This window comes from Heteronotia binoei, chromosome 2, assembly GCF_032191835.1.
Source record: "Heteronotia binoei isolate CCM8104 ecotype False Entrance Well chromosome 2, APGP_CSIRO_Hbin_v1, whole genome shotgun sequence".
Classification (NCBI taxonomy): Eukaryota; Metazoa; Chordata; class Lepidosauria; order Squamata; family Gekkonidae; genus Heteronotia; species Heteronotia binoei.
In genome coordinates this window covers 88,577,701-88,597,110 of record NC_083224.1, presented here as the reverse complement: position 1 = coordinate 88,597,110, position 19,410 = coordinate 88,577,701, and the positions used below count along the sequence as shown (strand labels likewise).

The window sequence follows — 19,410 nt, the reverse complement described above, 5'->3', positions numbered from 1 at the left end:
CTAAAATTACCCAGTCAGCTTCCTCAGCTGGGTCACACAGATCTAGGGCTGCCAGGTCTGACTCAGGAAATATCTGGAGATTTTTGGGGTGGAGCCAGGAGACTTTGGGGGTGGAATCAGGAGCAAGGTTGTGACAAGCATGAATGAACTCCAAAGGGAATTCTGGCCATCACATTTAAAGGAGCTGCACACCAGTAAATGCCTTCCCTCCTTTGGAAATAATGAAAGATAGGGGAACCTTCTTTGGGGGCCTCATAGAATTGGACCCCGGTCCAATCTTTTTGAAACTTGGAGGGTGTTTTGAGGAGAAGCACCAGATGCTATGCTGCAAATTTGGTGCCTCTACCTCAAAAAACCAGTCCTCCCAGAGCCCCAGATACTCGCAGATCAATTCTCCATTATACCCTATGGGAATTGATCTCCATAGGGAGTAATTGAGTACCCAGAAGATATTTTCCTCCCCCCCCCCCACTTTCTGATGACCCTGAAGCAGGGAAGGGCCTCCAAAATGGGGGATCCCCTACCCCCAACTAGGGATTGGCAACCCTACACAGAACCCCATAGAGCCACAGTGGCTTTCATCAGGCAGCTGCTGTTGAACAGTAGCAAGCAGCCAGGCCTAGGTGAGTCATGCAAATCAGGTAGTATCAAGTCATCCAGAGGTTGCTGCCAGGCCTAGGTTTGCCATCCTCCATGTGGGACCTGGAGATCTTCCAGAATTACAACTGAACTCTAGACAAGAGAGATCTGTCTCCCTGGAGAAAATGGCTGCTTTGGAGGGTGGACTCAGTGGTATTATATCCAGTTGAGTCCTCTCCCTTCCCCAAACTCTGCCCTCCTCACACACCACAACAAAAGCTCTAGGAATTTACCAGCCTGGAGCTGGGAACCTTTGTCAATCCTGCTCCTAGGATCCCTCCCTCAAAGGCCAAAATAGGCCTAGTTGCCAAGTCCAATTCAAGAAATATCTGGGGACTTTGGGGTGGAGCCAGGAGACATTGGGGGTGGAGCCAGGAGCAAGGTTGTGACACGCATCATTAAATTCCAAAGGGAGTTCTGGCCATCACATTTAAAGTGATCGCACATGATTTAAATGCCTTCCCTCCATTTGGAAATAATTAAGGATAGGGGCACCTTCTTTTGGGGCTTGTAGAATTGGATCCCCCAGTCCAATCTTTTTGAAACTTGGAGAGTGTTTTGAAGAATGGCACAGGATGCTATTCTGCAAATTTGGTGCATCTACCTCAAAAAATACCCCCCCCCAGAGTCCCAGTTACCCACAGATCAATTCTCCATTATACCCTATGGGAATCAGTTTCCATAGGGAATAATGGAGTGCCCAGAATTTTCCTTCCCCCATGCTTTTTGATGACCCTGAAGTGGGGAAGGGCCTCCAAACCAGGGGATCCCCTGCCCCCACCTGGGAATTGGCAACCCTACCACTGGGTGACTTGATACTGTTCAACTTGCATGACTCACATTTGACTGGCTGCTTGCTACTGTTCAACATCAGCCCCTCTCCACAAAAGACAGTGTGATGTTGTGGTTAGAGCTGGATCTGGGAGATCCAGGTTCAGATTCTCACTCTCTTGTGGAAGTTCACCTTGAGCCACTCACACATTTCCAACATAATTTATTTCTCAGGGTAGTTGTGAGGGTAAAATGGAGGACAAGGGATTGATGTAAACTGCGTTAGGTCCCCATTGTGGAGAAAGACAGGACATAAATGAAGTGAATTCATACTAAATACAGTTAAAGATAGAGGAAAAGTAAAAGGTAGGTTGGTAGGTGGATGGTATTGAGAAAAGGGAACAGGGAAAGCTGATGACACGGGAGTTGCCAGTAGGGAAGAAAGAAGAAATAGTGTGAGGAAGGGGATGCAGAGGGAAATCAGGTGCCCCTCACAAGTCCTTGTGAGTATGTCTTATTTTTTCCACCAAATGAGAAAAACTGACACTGACACAGATTCAGTGAGAAAGGAGGGAGAATTAAATTGAACATTCATCTCATTAAGTCTCTTAGAATCTTAAAAAAACCCGTATCATTCTTGTATATATTTAAAATGGAAATAGATGGAGACAATTTTGATTTTCTAAGCTCTGGTTGTTTAGTTGCATTAAGAATTTCCCAAGGAAGAAACAAGTTGTGTTCTACTCTGAACTCTCTCTTTTTTTTTTTTACTGTAGGCTTTCTGCAAGTGAGGGGCTCAGAAGGTTTTGTTTTTAGCACCATATTCCTAGTTCTGAATCAACCAGAAATGTCTGCTTCCTACCTTACAAAGAAAAGGTGAGTTCTTTGAAAGTACCTGCAAGAGGAGTGTCTAATCTGAAACCTGATGCCTCCTTCCTGGCCTCCTGTGTGGGCAGAAGGAGGAGGGACATGTCTTACTGTGCACAGCGCAGCTGAGTAGGAAAGCTGGAGGCATCCAGTTTCCTTAGAAAGACTGAGGGAAAATATCTGGGTTTCTCCCTGAATCTTACAGGGGGCCCAGTGCACTGGAGGGTTCAATTCCAGACACACAGGACATGAGCTTCTCGAGGAGAAAGGGCTTCTACAGGCAGGAAGTAAACAAGACAGTCTGGGAACTGCCTAAGAGATATGTTTCCATCAACCCGGTAGGATCTGGGGCTTACGGCTGTGTCTGGTAAGTGGCTTTGAAGATCCCAGTATTCTTGGCAAATTAGAGAGTGGGGAGATTGGGATATGGGATACTGGAAGTTTAGGTTCTTAGGAGAAATCAAGGTGAGGGACCTCTTCATTCTACTCCATCATGTAGATAGCTATTTGTGCTTCAGAAAAGGTGCTTTTGTTTCCTTCCGGCCATAGTGTGCGTCAATTTAAGCGTCAACAACTCAACTATGTAATGAGTTGTACATATGTGTGACCTTCATAGTTTACCACTGGTCTATTTCCTGCAGAGCTCTGTCAGATTTCAGTTCTTTGGTGTCTGAATCACAAAACCCAGCATGTTTCTTTGGAATGGAAGAATAAATTGGAAGGAAGAAAATCCAGACGTTTCTGGAAATGCTGAATAATATGATCAGATGACACGTTGATCAGATGACATGTTCTCCTCCATTAGGAAGATGTAGTTCTGTTTTCAATAGCCTGATGTAAAAATAACCAATGACAACTGGAATAACAGCATTTAATAACCAAGAACCTCCAACAGGACAAAATTTCTTATATGCCAAAGAATGTCGAAAGTTATTATGTCTCCATGCTGTTTTTTAAGATAATCACCTAAGATGTTTTTAATGCATGCTTAAAAATGCAATAGGTGGATGGGACAAACACATTTATGCAAACATGTTTGGTGTGAGAGCCAATTTGGTGTAGTGGTTAAGTGTGCGGACTCTTATCTGGGAGAACCGGGTTTGATTCCCCACTTCTCCACTTGCAGCTGCTGGCATGGCCTTGGGTCAGCCATAGCTATGGCAGAACTTATCCTTGAAAGGGCAGTTGCTGTGAGAGCCCTCTCAGCCTCACCAATCTCACAGGGTGTCTGTTGTGGGGGGAGAAGACATAGGAGATTGTAAGCCGCTCTGAGTCTCTGATTCACGTAGAAGGGTGGGGTATAAATCTGCAATTCTTCTTCTTCTGTGTAGGTCTGCTTGTTCGGAATGACTTGGCTGTGGCTGCCAGGTCTGGTAATCTGGCAAAATTTGTAAAATGGCACCAAAATATGAATAAATATCTTAAGTGAAGATTATGCAAAATGTTAGTGTCAGTTTTGTGCCTATTAAACTGTGGTCTGTTGTATCCCTAAGATTTTAAGTGTTATGAAAATATTTTTTTCTTGTGCTGGAAATTCAGATTTTTTTTCTCTTTCCTTAGACCCAAGGATGATGTTCTCTCATAATATTGGAGGGGGAACAATGATAAATAGCAATCTCTTTGTGCCAGATATTTCAAAACATCCCTAAAATATTAGCACATCCATATTGAGTTAGATCAATACCCTATTCAGTCTGGCACTGTATCTCTGAAAGTGGTGCAGTCCGAACACTTTAGGAGAGAAAACCTGACACAGCCCATTGCCTCTGGGTATGGCTGAAAGGCAACAATCCTGCTGAAGGAAGAGTGGGAGGGATGGTGGCTCAGTGGTAGAACATATGCTTGGTAAGCAAAAGGTCCCAGGTTCAATCCCCAGCATCTCCAACTTAAAAAGGTCCAGGCAAGTAGGCACGAAAAATCTCAGCTTGAGACCCTGGAGAGCTGCTGCACGTCTGAGTAGACAATACTGACTTTGATGGACCCAGGGTCTGATTCAGTATAAGGCAGCTTCATATGTTCATATGAAGCTAAGCAGATTTGGGTTTGGTCAGTGTCTCGATGGAGATGTGCAACCCCCTTTTTTGGGGGTCCTGTGAAGGACCTAAAGTGGAATAGAAATGTAAATAATAAGGAAACAGATCAGTTTCCTTCTCTGTTCCTTTCATTACAGACACTCTAGGCATATATACTCTGATCATCTGTTTAAAGCTATTACTAGTTCCACCATTCATAAATTCACCGTTGATGGTAGGCCAGCTTACCACCCAGTGAAATAGGTGGGAATTAGGCAGGCCAAGGCAAAAGTTAGATCCTGTTGGTTGAAGAAAGAACAGAGCTGCTGAGGTAGCAAGGCATAAATGTAATAAATACATATATAATGATTTTTTTTTTAGTGCACATCAAACATATACATAAAATGTAGCAAGCTGTATCATTCCATTTTGCTCAGCTAAGTTTGGCGTTTTCGTGCAGTACAAGGAGACATCCTTGGGAGGAAGAGCTTCTTCTGCTCAAGGAAGGCTTCTTGGGACTAAAAGTTCCCAAATTTAGCAGAGCAGAATGTTAGAATACAAACCAGTGACTAGACTGAAAGAAGATCCAGGTGGGTAGTCATGTTAGTCTGAAGCAACAGAATAAAGCTAGTTGAAGCAATAAATATGTCAAAATAGGAAACAAGTGTTAAGAGAATTCTTTCTAACATCCCACAATTAGAAAGGATTCTCTTACACATATGTTTTATTTATTTATTTATTACATTTGACGTATATCCCGCCCTCTACGCAAGCGGACTCAGGGCGGCTCACAGTATCATATCTACACAGTTAAACCAATATGTCAAAACCAGTTTTGACATATTTATTACTTGAACTGTTGTTCCCCCTTAGTTAAATCCATACACCTGTTGACCCTATACACTTAACTTGTTATTCTTGTTCTGTCTCTGCATATCTTAAAATATCTTCATCACGTTGTATGCTAATTTGCTGTTCATCCTCTGTCTATAACTTTGAATGGTTTTCTTCCATTTCATTATATCTGAAGAAGTGTGCCTATGCACACAAAAGCTCATACCTTGGATAAAACTTTGTTGATCTTAAATGTGCCATTGGACTTTATTCTGGACTGAAAGAAGAGTGCTTGCAGATGCATTTATTACTTCCACCAGGGAGTAAGATGCACCAGTAACCATGACTTCCTATTGTGTGTACATGAAATAAAAATTGTGCATCTGCCACTATGCAATGCTGAAAGAGGCTCTAGGTTTATAAAACTATGCTTAGAATTAAACCTGCTGACCCATACAGAAATCCAGTGGATCTAAATCCAAGTGTTGCAGTGATGAAACTTAATCAAAGCACTGCAGCTTGATTTTTTTCCCTCTTGAATTTCTTCTTTTCTTTGCCACAGCTCAGCAATAGATAAGAAAACAGGAGAGAAAGTGGCTATCAAGAAGCTCTGCCGTCCATTCCAGTCTGAGATCTTTGCCAAACGAGCATATAGAGAACTCACACTGTTGAAGCACATGCAGCATGAGAACGTGAGTAACCTCTCCATTCACATGCATACAGACAGCTGTCTTGCCTATCTTGCATACTACCTGGGATGGAGAGTGGGTAGAAGCAGGGCTTTTTGTAGAAAAGGCCCAGCAGGAACTCATTTGCACATTAAGCCACACCCCCTGACACATTACCAGCCAGAACTATGTTCTTGCATGTTCCTGTTAAAAATATATATATGTTTAATGTCCAGTAGGGGAGCAGTTATTAGAATGTCTGACTAGGATCTGGGAGACCCAGGCTTGTATCTTTGCTCTGCCATGGAAGCTTGCTGGGTGATCCTGGGCCAGTCACTCTCTCAGCCTAACCCACTTCACAGGGTGGTTAAAACAGAGGAGAGGAGAATGATGCAAGCATCCCTACTGGGGAGAAAGCAGAGGATAATTGAAATAAATAAATGAATATATGCCAACATTTGTGTTTCTTTCTGAACTTGGTTGAGTAAAGCAAAATGTGGGCAAATCTTATAATGGCAGAATTTGTATGCAGATTGTCTCTGTTGCTGCAGCAATTTTAAACACATAACTGAATAATCTGGCAGATATTTATGTCTCTCCTTGGACCTTCAATGCCAGACAGCTCAGTTCACCCTCAGAATGCAACATGTTGTCATACTGAGCTGCATCAATATTCCAGCTAAGCAAGCATAAGTTACTTGTCTGACAGACTTCTTCTGTTTGAGATTGCTGAAAATGAAGGCACCATGGACTTCACTTGAAGCATTTAACATGATTTATCAAGTTCTTACATTTTACCTTTTCAACTCAGGGCAGAAATTTCTGGTAGAAATATTTGAAGTTCTCATTCTTGTAGCTTATTGTCTTGATCACTTCTCTCATACCTGGGATTGATTCTGCAATACATTCTGGACAGCACTCTGATTACAGCAGGATGGGATCTGGCTCTTCTGCTCTTCTGATTGACCCCCTTCAGTACTATTTTAGTAGGCTCAGTCTCTATTCAAGGTCCCTTCATGATCATGCTCTCCTTCATGTACCTCTCCATAATGTATCTGTGGCTATGTACCAGTCTGAAGAGGTCCAGGTCTCCATTTTTAAATTACTCTTTCCAATTCTACCCATAACTATGGTCCCATCTAGGATATCTCTTTTAGTGAATTGCCTAACTATCTGTCTGTCTATCATTGGCTTGGACAGATACTCTGTCCTGTCTATCAGAATCCCCTTTCTACAAGTCCCAGCTACCACACAATCCACTACATACACTGGCTGAAGGAACTTGCCTCACTATGTGCTGTCAAACTTCACTTATATATGGTGCCATCTCAGGATCCAAAATAACCCTTGTTGACCACAAGGTAAACAGGGCATGTTCTTGAACTCCAGAAGGAGAAATAAACAGGAGAGAGATGGTAGGAACCAGGGGTTGAAGAGAAGGAAACTCCCTGCCAATCTTTGTCACCAATGGTCATGTAAGTAAGTAAGTAAGTAAATTTTTATTTATACCCCGCCCTCCCCGCCAAGGCAGGCTCAGGGCGGCTAGGATGTCTAGGATGTGCTCCAGAGGCGGTGTCTAGGATGTGCTCATGTCTAGGATGTGCTCCAGAGGCAGTGGCTCTGTAGCCCAGTTTGGACGATGCAGGGGTGGCCTGGACAGAAAAAGTCTCCTCATCTGTGCCAACCTGCTGCTGCTGCCCTGGACTTTGCTGAGAAAGAAAGCAGATTTGTTATACCAGATTAGTTTGGAGTAGTAGTAGTAGTTCTGGCTGACTTGGTGTCAGGGGGTGTGGCCTAATATACAAATTAGTTACTGCTGGGCTTTTTCTACAAAAAAGTCCTGTGTGAAACAATGGTGATGTCAGGAGGTGTGGCCTAATATGCAAATGAGTCCCTGCTGTACCCTGTCCTTACTACCTCAGAGTGGCTTACAATCTCCTTCCCCTTCCCCTCCCCACAACAGACACTGTGTGGGGTAGGTGGGGCAGAGAGAATTCTCCCAGAACTGCTCTTGAGCAGAACAGCTCTGTGAGAACTTGTGACTGACTCAAGGTCACATCAGCAGATGCATGTGGAGAAGTGGGGAATCAAACCCAGCTCTCCCAGATAAGAGTGCACGAACCTAACCACTACACCAAACTGGCTCTTGTCATTTGACCAAAGACTGCAATTTTAAAAAGTTTGAGAAAACTTTTAAAAGTACAAATAAAGTTATGCAGGCAACAATAAGCATTATTTTACATCTTTTGATCCATGTATATTGAAATGCTAGATATCTTCAAGATTAGAAAGCAATGGAATAAAAAATATCTTGTTTCATACAAATAATGATATTTCTCCATTAGAATATCTTTGTAAAAAATTGTCCACCAATATCAATTTCTATAGCAAGACAATTTTCAAAACTGAAAAGTGAGATCACGTAATTTCAGTAGAGATATTATCAAATCATATTTTGGTCTATACACTTTGGAAGGGTGATTAATAATAGTTTTCAATAATTTTTGTATTTGCATTTTCCCTTATAAAAAGTGTTAAAAATTGGCATTTTCCCTGTTGCCTAGTTATAAATAAATAAATTGTTTTTATTACCAATTATTAGTGTTACATTTTCTATAAGTTTATATTGAATATAGTTGGGTCTGGCCGGGGAGTGGCCTGGAAGAAAACTATTTCAGCACCAACTGAATCGTAATATCTTGTTAGTTACGCAATGGAAGGGCCAAGCAACATCATTATTTGGGTGTGCTTAGGGCATCAGTTGGCCTTAATCGGGCCCTGCACAAGAAGAATGTACCAATGGAGCATGCTGGTAGGATCCAATCCCAAATCAGCTGTCAAGTCCCCCCACTGCATGGAAAAGCTCTAAATTGCCACTGAAACCAGCTTTCTGGTATGTAAGAGAGTGTACTCTTATGAGGGGGTAGAGCCATATCATTAATTCTTTTTCTCTCTCTTTCAACACTGCCCTCCCCTTTGTTATGGACTGTCGGGGTTGCCGCTATACCTTGGCACCACAGTGTTGAGAACCATGTAGGGAACCTTGTTTCCAACTCCCTCTAGCTTGTGTTCACCACAGCCCAACCCAGCTAGGGAGCTATTGGAGAAACCCAGGCTGGAATAGTTCTCAGCCTTCCTGGTAGTTCTGCCACCACTCCCTTTTTAAGACTAAATCTTAAAAAAAAAAAAAAGCCTTACCCTTACCAGGATTAAAGGCTTGCAGCCCTGCAGGTTAGCCTAACTGCAGCCTGCAGCCATGCCCAAGTGTGACTCGATGTCTAAGACACTAGACCCTTGAATAGCTCTGAAGGCAAGCTCACAGACAGGTACTTTAAAAACAATAAGACTTTTATTAAAAAAGCAAGTCAAAGTTTTAAAGGTAATTAAGGCAGAAAATAAAAACACTAACAAACTAACTAATTTAAGGATAAACTAGGTAAACTGCAGTTGATAACCTTTGGAAGGGTTTTTTTGTACATTCTATATACAAAAATGTAAAGAACTTTTATCATTAAACTTGTCATTCCAGTATATTACAAATGATGCCCATTTCATACTAAAGTTATGGTTGCTTGGATTAGATCTTAATCTATTAATAATATATTAATTTAAAAATTAATACAAAACCCCAAATTCACTTAAACCAATCCATTGGGGGAGAGGATTAGTTCTCCCCCCCCCCCCCAATATGCAGTGATACAGATACGAGCACTAAGTATCAATCTCAGATCAAGCCAACCACATTCTTTCTGAGAGAATAACAGAGTGTTAAATTTATTGCATGCTTCTTATGGTGCTTCATAAATTGACATAGTTTAGAGCCTCATCATGTCATAATCTGGCGTTGGGTGGAGGCAATACTGTGATTCTATTTAGTCTTCTTTATAATCCTGTGAGCCCACCTCTTCTGCAGGTCATTGGGTTGCTTGATGTCTTCACCTCAGCTACTTCCTTTGATGCATTCCAGGACTTGTAAGTTACATCCTTTTAAATCTATTGAAGTCAATGGGCATTGAAACTCATTTTAGGTCTATGTTGTAACACTTGTTTAAATTGGGTATATAGGTTATATTCCTATGTAGCTGCTGTTTATCTGTTTAACTATTTTCTAATTATTATTTTATGATTTTGACAGCACTGTGATAAATTTAAAATGAACAATGGTTATGAGCAAAAAGTGAAAACTAGCAGTTAATTCCCCCCACAAGAAGTTTATAATTAATTACTATAATATGCTGTGGCAAGGACAGATCAACAGTTAATTGGGATGCAACATAAAAGAACAAAAGGAAGGTTGCAGGGAGAAGCAGATTAAACAGGTGGCACAAGTGGTCAGGTGCCTTTCACCAGTTTTGGCTGGTGAGCCAGCTGTGACCCTTCCTGCAAGGGAAATATCTTGTTCCTGTGGTGCATGCATCAAGATTATAGAACTGCAATGCACTCTGCCTGGGGCTTCCATTAGAGACTATCCAGAAGCTAGAGTTAATACAGACTGCTGTGCCCAGAATGTTGACTGGAATGGGCCATAGGGACTGTTATCACTCCCAGTTTGTTCCATCTACATTGGCTCCCAATTTACTTCCAGGCCTAGTTCAAGGTTCTGTACTAACCTTTAAAGCCCTGTATGGCTGGGGGACAGCCTTTCTTAAGGACCATGTTCTCCTGCATGAATCTGCCTTCCACTCCAGTCATCTTTGGAGGCCCTGCTTCAGGTGACCTTGCCATCTGAAGTTAGATGGGAGGCAACCCAAGAAAGGTCCTTGATTGTGACACCAAAACTTTCGAACGCCGTCCCTAGCCTCTGACTGATTTCTTACTAGTGTTGTTCCACCTCCAGGCTTCTGTTTCCCCTGGCACAAGCAATCAATTTCCCACCAGTTGCTCAGTGGGTGCATTTTGACATGGGGTTCCCTCCATTTCCCCATGCAGTTTTGTGATGCTGTCTTTTAAGGATTATGATGCCATGTGGGGAATTGTAAGGAGCCCACGTTAAAATGCGCCTGCAGAGCAACTGGTGGGAAATTGATTGCTTACACTAGGGGATAACAGAAGCCTGGTGGTGGAGCAACGCTAGTGAGAAATTGGTCTCTGTCTCCTATATCACTGTCTTTTGCAACAGGCGAAGGCCTTTCTGTTTTGTTTGCTATACCCATAGTAATTGTTATTGGCTATCTTCCCTCATTGTGCTGTTATGTGTGTTTATACATTTTTATTTTGCTGTTTATTTTATACATATATTATTTTAAATACTGTTTTAATGTTGAAATGTTTTGATATTCATTGCCTTGGGGGATCCTGTTTGGGGGGGAAAGATGGACTAGAATTTTTTTAAATAAATAAATAAATAAACTTTTGTTGAATTGTACTTACTTTTGAATAAACATATCATTGGGTGTTGCCTATTGAGTGGCATTGCCAGATGAAGATGTTTATTGAGATATGTGGAACATTAGTTTCAATTTTCCCAGCAATTTTTGTAGCACTTGATTGCAGAAAAGGAACAACTGCAAAAGTGGTACAGAAGCAGCCAAACATAAAATTTCATCCTACTGCTTAGTTCATTAAAGGGCAGTACGTTCCATTGGCACAAGGTGTATTCTGTCGGTGCAAGAAGTGGTTATGCTACCACAGCACCCATAGTGTTGATGGGATGCAGTAGCTGAGCAAAGTGATAGGATACAAAGCATAGGTTTTGGTTACCATCTGTGTCTAGTAGAACTGGAATAATTGTTGCAAAAGAAACAACTGTGTGCAAACTTGTTTTATTTACTTTTATTTCATGCATATTTACAAATTGCAACTTTGTCTGAACATGAAACTTTGTTCCTCAGTTTAAAAAAACACCAATGTACAGCCCTTGTTTTAATAGTCTGAAATCTGTTGAACAGATCTCTGTACACAAATAGCATATTACTCAGTTATGTTACGGTTTTCAATTGACAACTGCTGTATTTAGCTGTTGCCTGTGCAGAACTCATAAATAGTCTGGTTAGTAGATGAAATTCAGATGTCATGTGTAAAATGGATCAGAAAAAAACTCACAGCCTGATTCCCAAACCTATTATTTAAGCAGATTTGGATGTTCTGATTTAATTATCTTAACTCTAAGAACTCCAGCTGATTTGGATTTGAAGTGCAACTTAAATGATGTCTCGATTTCTTTAGAAGCTGAGCTCCATATTACAATATATTATGAAGAAATATCCTGGAAGTTGATACAGCATATCAATTTGTAAAATCCAATTCTTACAAAAAATCATAAAGTCTTTGGTACACAACGTGCACAATCCAGCTAAAGCTCATCAGACTAAATAACTGAGGTCAGCATGAGCTTAAGTCTCACCCATCTGATTACAGTGGAGTAAAGAAATGTCTGGCTTTGGCAGCATTGTTCCCTAAGTGATGAACAGCAGCTGTGCTTTCATTAACAGATGACATATAAGGATCTGAACATTTAGGAAGGGTGGTAGCTTTACAGTGGCAATCGAATGCGATTTTTGTGAACTAGAGCTCAGTTTGGTGTAGTGGTTAAGTATGCAGACTCTAATCTGGGAGAACCATGTTTGATTCCCCACTCTCCACATGCAGCTGCTGGAGTGACCTTGGGTCAGCCACAAGTTCTCTCATAGCTGTTCTTTCAAGAGCAGTTCTCTCAGAACTCTCTCAGCCCCACCAATGCCATAGGGTATCTGTTGTTGGGAGAGGAAGAGAAATGAGATTGTAAGACCCAAGTGAAGGGCAGAGTATGAATCCAATCTCTTCTTCTTCTTTTACATCAGATGCATGAAGTATGCCCTCAGTTGACAAACTATAGAGGGGGAAAGTGTAAGCAGTGGCCTCAAAGGCCATGAAATACAAGATGCACAGACTATGCTGTTTCCATATAACACCAGTGAGAGATAACCAGTGAGAGAATGTTTGACCATTGCTGACCTATGAGTGGAAGTTTTCAAACAAAGTTTCAAGGGGAAATTACAATGGAAGATTGCAGAACTAGAGTTAATTCACAAGTTCAGGACTGCCCTGCCCACCGGGGCTGAACAGTGCAACCCTAAACAGAGTTGCTAAGCCCTTTGACTTCAGTGGATTTAGAAGGGTGTCACTCAGTTTAGGATTGCACTGTAAGCCTGTCAGTGGCACGTTATTTTATTTGATCTGTTTTGTGAGATGAAGACTAGTGTAGCTCACGCCATGTTTCTCCTAGACTCAGGGTATTGTCTTACTGCCTTTCAGCTACTTGGTGATGCCTTACATGCAAACCGATTTACAAAAGATTATGGGACATCAATTCAGTGATGAAAAGATCCAGTATCTAATCTACCAGGTGCTGAAAGGGTTGAAGGTAAGCAGGGTGTGGAAAATCTCAAAGCAGGGATCTGATCATGTCAAATGTTCAGACTGCTGAACTATCCTTAGCTTTTATAATTAGTTTCTGTGGAAACAGACACCATAGAGGTCAAATTCTTCCCCATTTTTATAAAAATTAATGTCTGCATGCTTGCTTATTACAAAAGATCACAATTTTTCACCCTCCCCACATTATTTTAGTTGAGAGCTCAGCAACTGAAAGAAAGCATGTGCTTTTTAGGACAGAGAAGTAGTTTGTTTTTCTTACGTTACTCTCTTGGGTACAAAACTATTTGTTAACAATATGCCTGAAGAGTCCACCATCTCTCAGATTACGTATCTTTCCCTCATTGGTAGAAACTATGTAGATTTTCTCAGAACTACTGTCCTTCCAGTTAATTCACATGCAAATTAGAAGGGAATAGAGAGTACTATAAAGAAATGCATGTTGTGCAGAGAACATGAAGATCACATAGGATCTTGACTGATTATTAACTGTTTGGGGGAAATTCCTGTTTTACTAATGATCAAATTGAGGCTTTTCTTTTTTATTGCAGTATATTCATTCTGCTGGAATCATTCACAGGGTATGTTTTCACTCGCTTAACTCGCACTTTTTCTCTTGTTAAGAAGTGCACACAACTCAAGCCTTTAAACATCATATCTGTACTGACCTTCTACCATTTTTTGGAGTTAATTGAAGATTTCTATTGTTGATCTTGAAGGGTGCATGAGGGAGGAGGTATGTAGGAACACGACTATTAATCAGTTTCATGTGCATCAGGAACACACTGACACTTGTTTGCAGAATCTAAATTGCCTCCTAGACAGAAATCATACTTTCATTTTCAGCATGGCAAAAAAAATCCTGTCTGGTTTAAAAAGCATTACTTCTGCCAAGTCTAGGGTTGCCAACCTCCAGGTGGCACCTGGAGATTTCATATTATTACAATTGATCTCCAGACTATCAAGGTCCGTTAAACATTAATGTTTTAAATTTTAAAATGAATATGTAAGAACTTGCAATGTCCTAACAACTAGAATAAGCATTTATCCATTCACACTGATATATTTAAATGATTTGGTTGTGTATTATACTTTGAAACATGGATGGACCTGGACTGATAGGCCATGCCTGTTGAGGCTGAATCTGTTACTTTTTGCTTTTGTAATTTTAGCTCTTTATATGATTTTAATTTGGTTCTAACTGTCTGGCTTTCTGATATTATGATGTAACCCACCCTGAGCCTGTCTTATGAGAAGGGCAGGCTATGTTAAATAAATAAATAAAAATAAACATCCTTTAGATGAATAATGCAATTCATTATGGGCATTTTGATAAAACATGGAATTTGTGTTAGCTTGAAAAATCATTTGTGATATTGTGACAGCTTGGGAGACAAACTGGAGGGTTTTATGATGGGTGCTTTCCTTGCTGAGGTATTGTTTTGCAATGCATGAGGAAAGGACTTGTCTCTGCAGTGCTGAAGATTGAGTAGGGACTGATTCTGACCCCCAGCAAGGCTATACTGTGCAACGTGAGACTGGCCTATGGTTCATAAAAAGGCATGTGGGGCTGCAGTGTGGAGGGAAATGAGGCTTCTTGCACCAGTGGGAAAACCAACCCAATATTTATTCAACACTAACAGTGTGCTAGGTGCTTCTTTATGTTGGCCTTCCCTTTCAGGAACCCTAAAAAGTGTACATTTTGTGCAGAGAACATGAAACCCATGATGACAATTCTCAGAATTTTTTTGGACATGATTTTAAATCAAGTTTAACTATATTTTGCATGTGATTAAATTGGGATGAAATGACAGCAGTCATTATTTCCTGATTTTGTTAAAAATGTGTGTATTGCAGGACCTGAAACCTGGCAATTTGGCAGTGAATGAGGACTGTGAACTAAAGGTAGAAATCTCTTTCTTCAGTATGAAATGTAGCATGCTGGATTGTTGGTCAGAATGAGCACCTTTGATTCAATTATGCATGTGCAATCTAATTCTGGTTACTTCAAAAATTTCAGTGGGACTTACTCCAAAGCAAATGGACATAGAACCGCAGCTTAGCCACATACTGAATTTTAAACATAGCTACTCGTTTTTAATTCCACCATTACATGCTTTGATTGGAAAACATCATGCATAGTAATTAGGATCTGCTACTATCTTTATATCCGCTTTCCATGCCAGACTGGAAGGCCAAAAATCCACAAACAGGACCCTGCCCCCTTCTCTCCATACCCCCTAACAGATTCACTCAGGCCAGGCCTGGAGGTAGCAGCCACCAAAATTCTCCTGGGCTAGGCCAAATGGCAATGGTCATGTGATTTTCCTGGACCAGCCTCCTTGTTCCCCTGGAAACAGTGGAGACTCCATCAGGTGATCAGCCCACTGGGATTTTTCCTGTTGGTCATAATGGCCAGTCTTCCTGTGTGCTGCATATTGGTTGTCAGCTTTACAAGCCAGTTCAAAATCACATTTAGTTCTTGCTGTATTAAGGAAATCCTGCTAATTGTCAACTATAGGTCATAGTTTCTAGTAGAGGCAGAGAGAGAGAAAGAGTGTAGAGTATTAATGCAAAAAAGGAATCTCTTTTACTTGTGGAAGGGGGTTCTATGTTTTCTGGTCCTCCCACCACATTATTACTCTTGGTTTTTTATGCTGCAGATCTTGGACTTCGGATTGGCAAGGCATGCTGACTCAGAAATGACAGGCTACGTGGTGACTCGTTGGTACAGAGCACCTGAAGTGATTCTTAATTGGATGCATTACAACCAGAATGGTGCGTTAAATCACTTATTTGGAGCCTGATTGGACAACTTTTCTAATTAGGATGCAGAATTGCTGCAATCAGGCTTTCCATAAGGTTTTCTGTGAGCTTTGTTTCCTGCAACAATAGTGCCTCCTGCTAAATAAGTGCAACAAATTTTCCTAATGTTGCTCCTCATTTAGGTAGATGGTTGTTTAAACTGCATGTTGTGTCTGGCATTCGTCCCCAAAGGTACAGCACAACATGCCTGGGGGCAGTGCCTGGAAGAGACGAACACAGTCCGCCTATGACAATCAGTGGCGGGAAGTTTAACTGGCCAGGATTGGAACTGACCAGGAAGAAGGTTGTTCCAGGAAATGTATATAACAGGGGGCCCTGATTTGCCATGTTGTCTTTGTGATGTACTTGCTAATAAAGCATGTTGCCATCTGAACGTCTCCGTCATCAGTACATTACACTGGCGACGAAGGTGGGATACCAGTGAGCAAAGAGCAACCTACAGCCTACAGCGCTCTGAACTCTAGTGCTTCCGCGGCCGAGGTCATGGCTACTGCTCCCGGACAAACCCTACCGGCATTCAACGTCACCCAGCCCAACTTATGGGAATCATGGGTGGACCAGATCAACTACTACAAAGAGCTGCACAAAATGGAGGCAGCGGCAGAGAAGAAGGCGCTTCTCCTGAGTTCATGCGGGGTGGAGACCATCCAGCTGATGAAGTGACTCATCGCTCTGACCACCCTCGCAAGGGCCACCTATGACCAGCTGGTAAAGGTGATGACAAACCACATGGCACCCCAGCCGTCACGTCTCATATGCAGGCACGTGTTCTACACGAGACAGCAGGGACATGCTGAGTCCGCCGCCGAGTATCTTGCGGAGCTCTGTGGATTAGCCCTGAGATGCGATTTCACGGGGGACCTGGAAGAGATCCTGCTGGACTGCTTCACGTTTGGCGTCCGGGAGGAGAAAGTTGCTAGCATACGAGGACAAAGACATCAACGCTTCAACAAGCAACCGCCTTCGAACAGACGCACACCAGCCCTTCCGCTAACCAGTCCACCACTGCCTCAATCTCGGACAGCTCCGACTGGGAAGGGGCACACCAGCTTTGCTGCCAGCCGCACAGTGGGCCGAAAACACCAACTCGACCACGGGCAGCGGAGAAGCCAAGCACCAAGTGCACCAGCTGTGGGGACCCACACGAGCGCTGAGACTGCCCCTACTGCAACGCGGATTGCAGAAGCTGTGGAAAAGTGGGCTACATTGCCCAAGCTTGCAGGGCCAGAACCAACAGGAGGCCCCAGTCCGCACACCATGACTCGACAGACACACACACGATGGCCTCAACAGCATCCAGGTAATGAACTTACCCCTAGACACCCCCAACAAGGTCAAAGTGCCGGTCTTGATCAAAGGGGGTCCCTGCCTGATGGAATTGGACAAGGGATCCTCCATCTCCATAATTTTGGAGGAGACCCTTAGTAAACTCTGCTCCCACAACCAGTTGGTTCTCTGGCCCGCAGAGTTCATATTGCGGAACTTTCAAAAGAATCCAGTGCAGATCATGGGGTGGGCCAGAGTTAGGGTGGAGTTCAAAGATTTTAAAAGGGCCCTGGATATACTTATGGTGAAGTGCCGGCTCACCACCCTTTTGGGATTGGCTTGGTTTAAGCCCCTGGGCATCAAAATTGTTGGGGTAGACCACATGCAGGCCCACAATTTCAACCAAGTGTGCTGAGAGCTCCCGGAAGTATTCGATGGAGCTCTGGGAGCCTACAAAGGGCCACCTATTGCACTGCAGCTGGACCCCACAGTTAGGCCCTTAAGGCTGAAGGCTTGGCCTTAATCCAAAAATTGAATCCAAACTGGACCGCCTCGTGGCCCAGGGGGTGTTAGAGCCTGTCTCCCATGCCACTTGGGAAACCCCCATAATCATCCAAGTTAAGCCAAACGGGGACATGCACACCTGTGCAGACTACAAATGCACAATTAATAAAGCACTAGAGGACCAACCATACCCCGTCCTGGTGGTCAACCATGTCCTCGCCTCCCTGGCTGGCTCTAAGATTTTTGGGAAGTTGGATTTGGCCCAAGCTTACCAACAACTTCTGGTGGATGAGCAAACGGCTGAGGTTTAGACTATCGTTACGCACTGGGGTGCTTTCAAGGTGCGGAGGCTACAATTTGGGGTCAGCGTGGCTCCGGGAATTTTCCAAAGCTTAATGGACTCTCTACTTAAAGGGATTCTCAGAGTACAACCCTTTTTCGATGATGTTTTGATAGTGGCACCTGACGCTGACGAGTTCTGCCGCCACCTTTGGGAGGTGCTCCACCGTTTCCAGAATGCGGGTCTCAAGATGAAGTGGGAGAAGTGCTCACTTGGGATGCCAAGGGTGGAGTTCCTGGGGTTTGCGGTGGACGCCACGGGAATTCACCCAACGACCGACAAGACCAGGGTGATAGTCCAGGTCCTGCCCCTCACTTGCAAGGCGGAGCTTCAAAGTTTTTTGGGGCTCCTGAACTTTTACCACTCATTCTTGCCCCACAAAGCAGCCCTGGCCGAACCCCTACACGGACTTCTAGATAAGGGTGCCCCATGGGTCTGGGGAAAACAGCAGCCCGCGGCCTTCCAGGCAGTCAAGGACATCTTGGTTTCAAATGAGGTACGCCACCATTTTGACGAGTCCCTCCCTGTGATTTTAGCATGTGATGCTTCCCCTTATGGAGTGGGCACTGTCCTGGGCCACAAACTCCCAGACAGGAGAGAGGTCCCGTGGCCTATTACTCTCGGACTTTGAACCAGGCTGAGCGCAACTACGCCCAAATAGACAAGGAGGCATTGGCAATCGTGGTGGGCGTATACAAATTCAAAGACTACCTGTATGGTAGGCACTTCACGATTGCCACAGACCACAAGCCATTGCTCGGCCTGCTCGGCCCAGATCGCCAGATGCTGCAGATCCTGTCGCAGTGGGTCCTGCAGTGGAACGAGTTCCTCAACTCCTACACATACAATCTAGTCTACTGCCCCGGCAAGGCAATGGGCTATGCAGATGCCCTCAGCTGCCTTCCACTGCCAGAGATGGACCCCGATCCGGCCCCAGCCCACCACATGATGCTTCTGGAGTCTCTACCAGAGCGGCCCTTCCACGCCTCTGAGGTTGCCAGGTCCATGGGTAGAGACTGCATCTTTGTATGCATTTCGGACTGGGTGGGGAGGGGTTGGCCCACGGGCAAATTGGATGCTGAATTCAGGCCTTTTGTTTTTCGCCGGGAGGAACTCTCCTTACACAAAGGGTGTATTCTGTGGGGCAGCAGAGTGGTGGTCCCTCCCCCACTCTGGAAGCAAGTGCTCGAAGCCTTGCACAAGACGCATCCTGGGATAGTGCATATGAAAGCTCTGGCGTGGAGCTATGTATGGTGGCCGGGGATGGATGAAGAGATAGAGGGGTGGGTTAGGAGGTACCCACCCTGCCAAGAGTTCCGGCCAACTCCAC

General features: G+C 43.3%; 1 protein-coding gene across 3 annotated transcripts in view; it reads left to right on the top strand.

The window, feature by feature from the left end:
- Nucleotides 1-2,349: 2,349 nt before the first annotated feature.
- MAPK13 (mitogen-activated protein kinase 13) overlaps nucleotides 2,350-19,410 on the top strand; it is a 38,954-nt gene continuing 21,893 nt past the window's right edge. The window contains exons 1-7 of one of the 3 annotated variants that reach the window (XR_009555061.1): nucleotides 2,350-2,644; nucleotides 5,686-5,815; nucleotides 9,705-9,763; nucleotides 13,025-13,133; nucleotides 13,696-13,725; nucleotides 15,002-15,049; nucleotides 15,808-15,922. Coding sequence is in view for 2 of the 3 variants with exons in the window: in XM_060231531.1 (XP_060087514.1) it covers nucleotides 2,526-2,644; nucleotides 5,686-5,815; nucleotides 9,705-9,763; nucleotides 13,025-13,133; nucleotides 13,696-13,725; nucleotides 15,002-15,049; nucleotides 15,808-15,922 (610 nt within the window). In the remaining variant the exon portion in view is untranslated. The remainder of the gene's footprint in view (nucleotides 2,645-5,685; nucleotides 5,816-9,704; nucleotides 9,764-13,024; nucleotides 13,134-13,695; nucleotides 13,726-15,001; nucleotides 15,050-15,807; nucleotides 15,923-19,410) is intronic. The other 2 variants (XM_060231531.1, XM_060231532.1) reach the window with 2 other exon arrangements.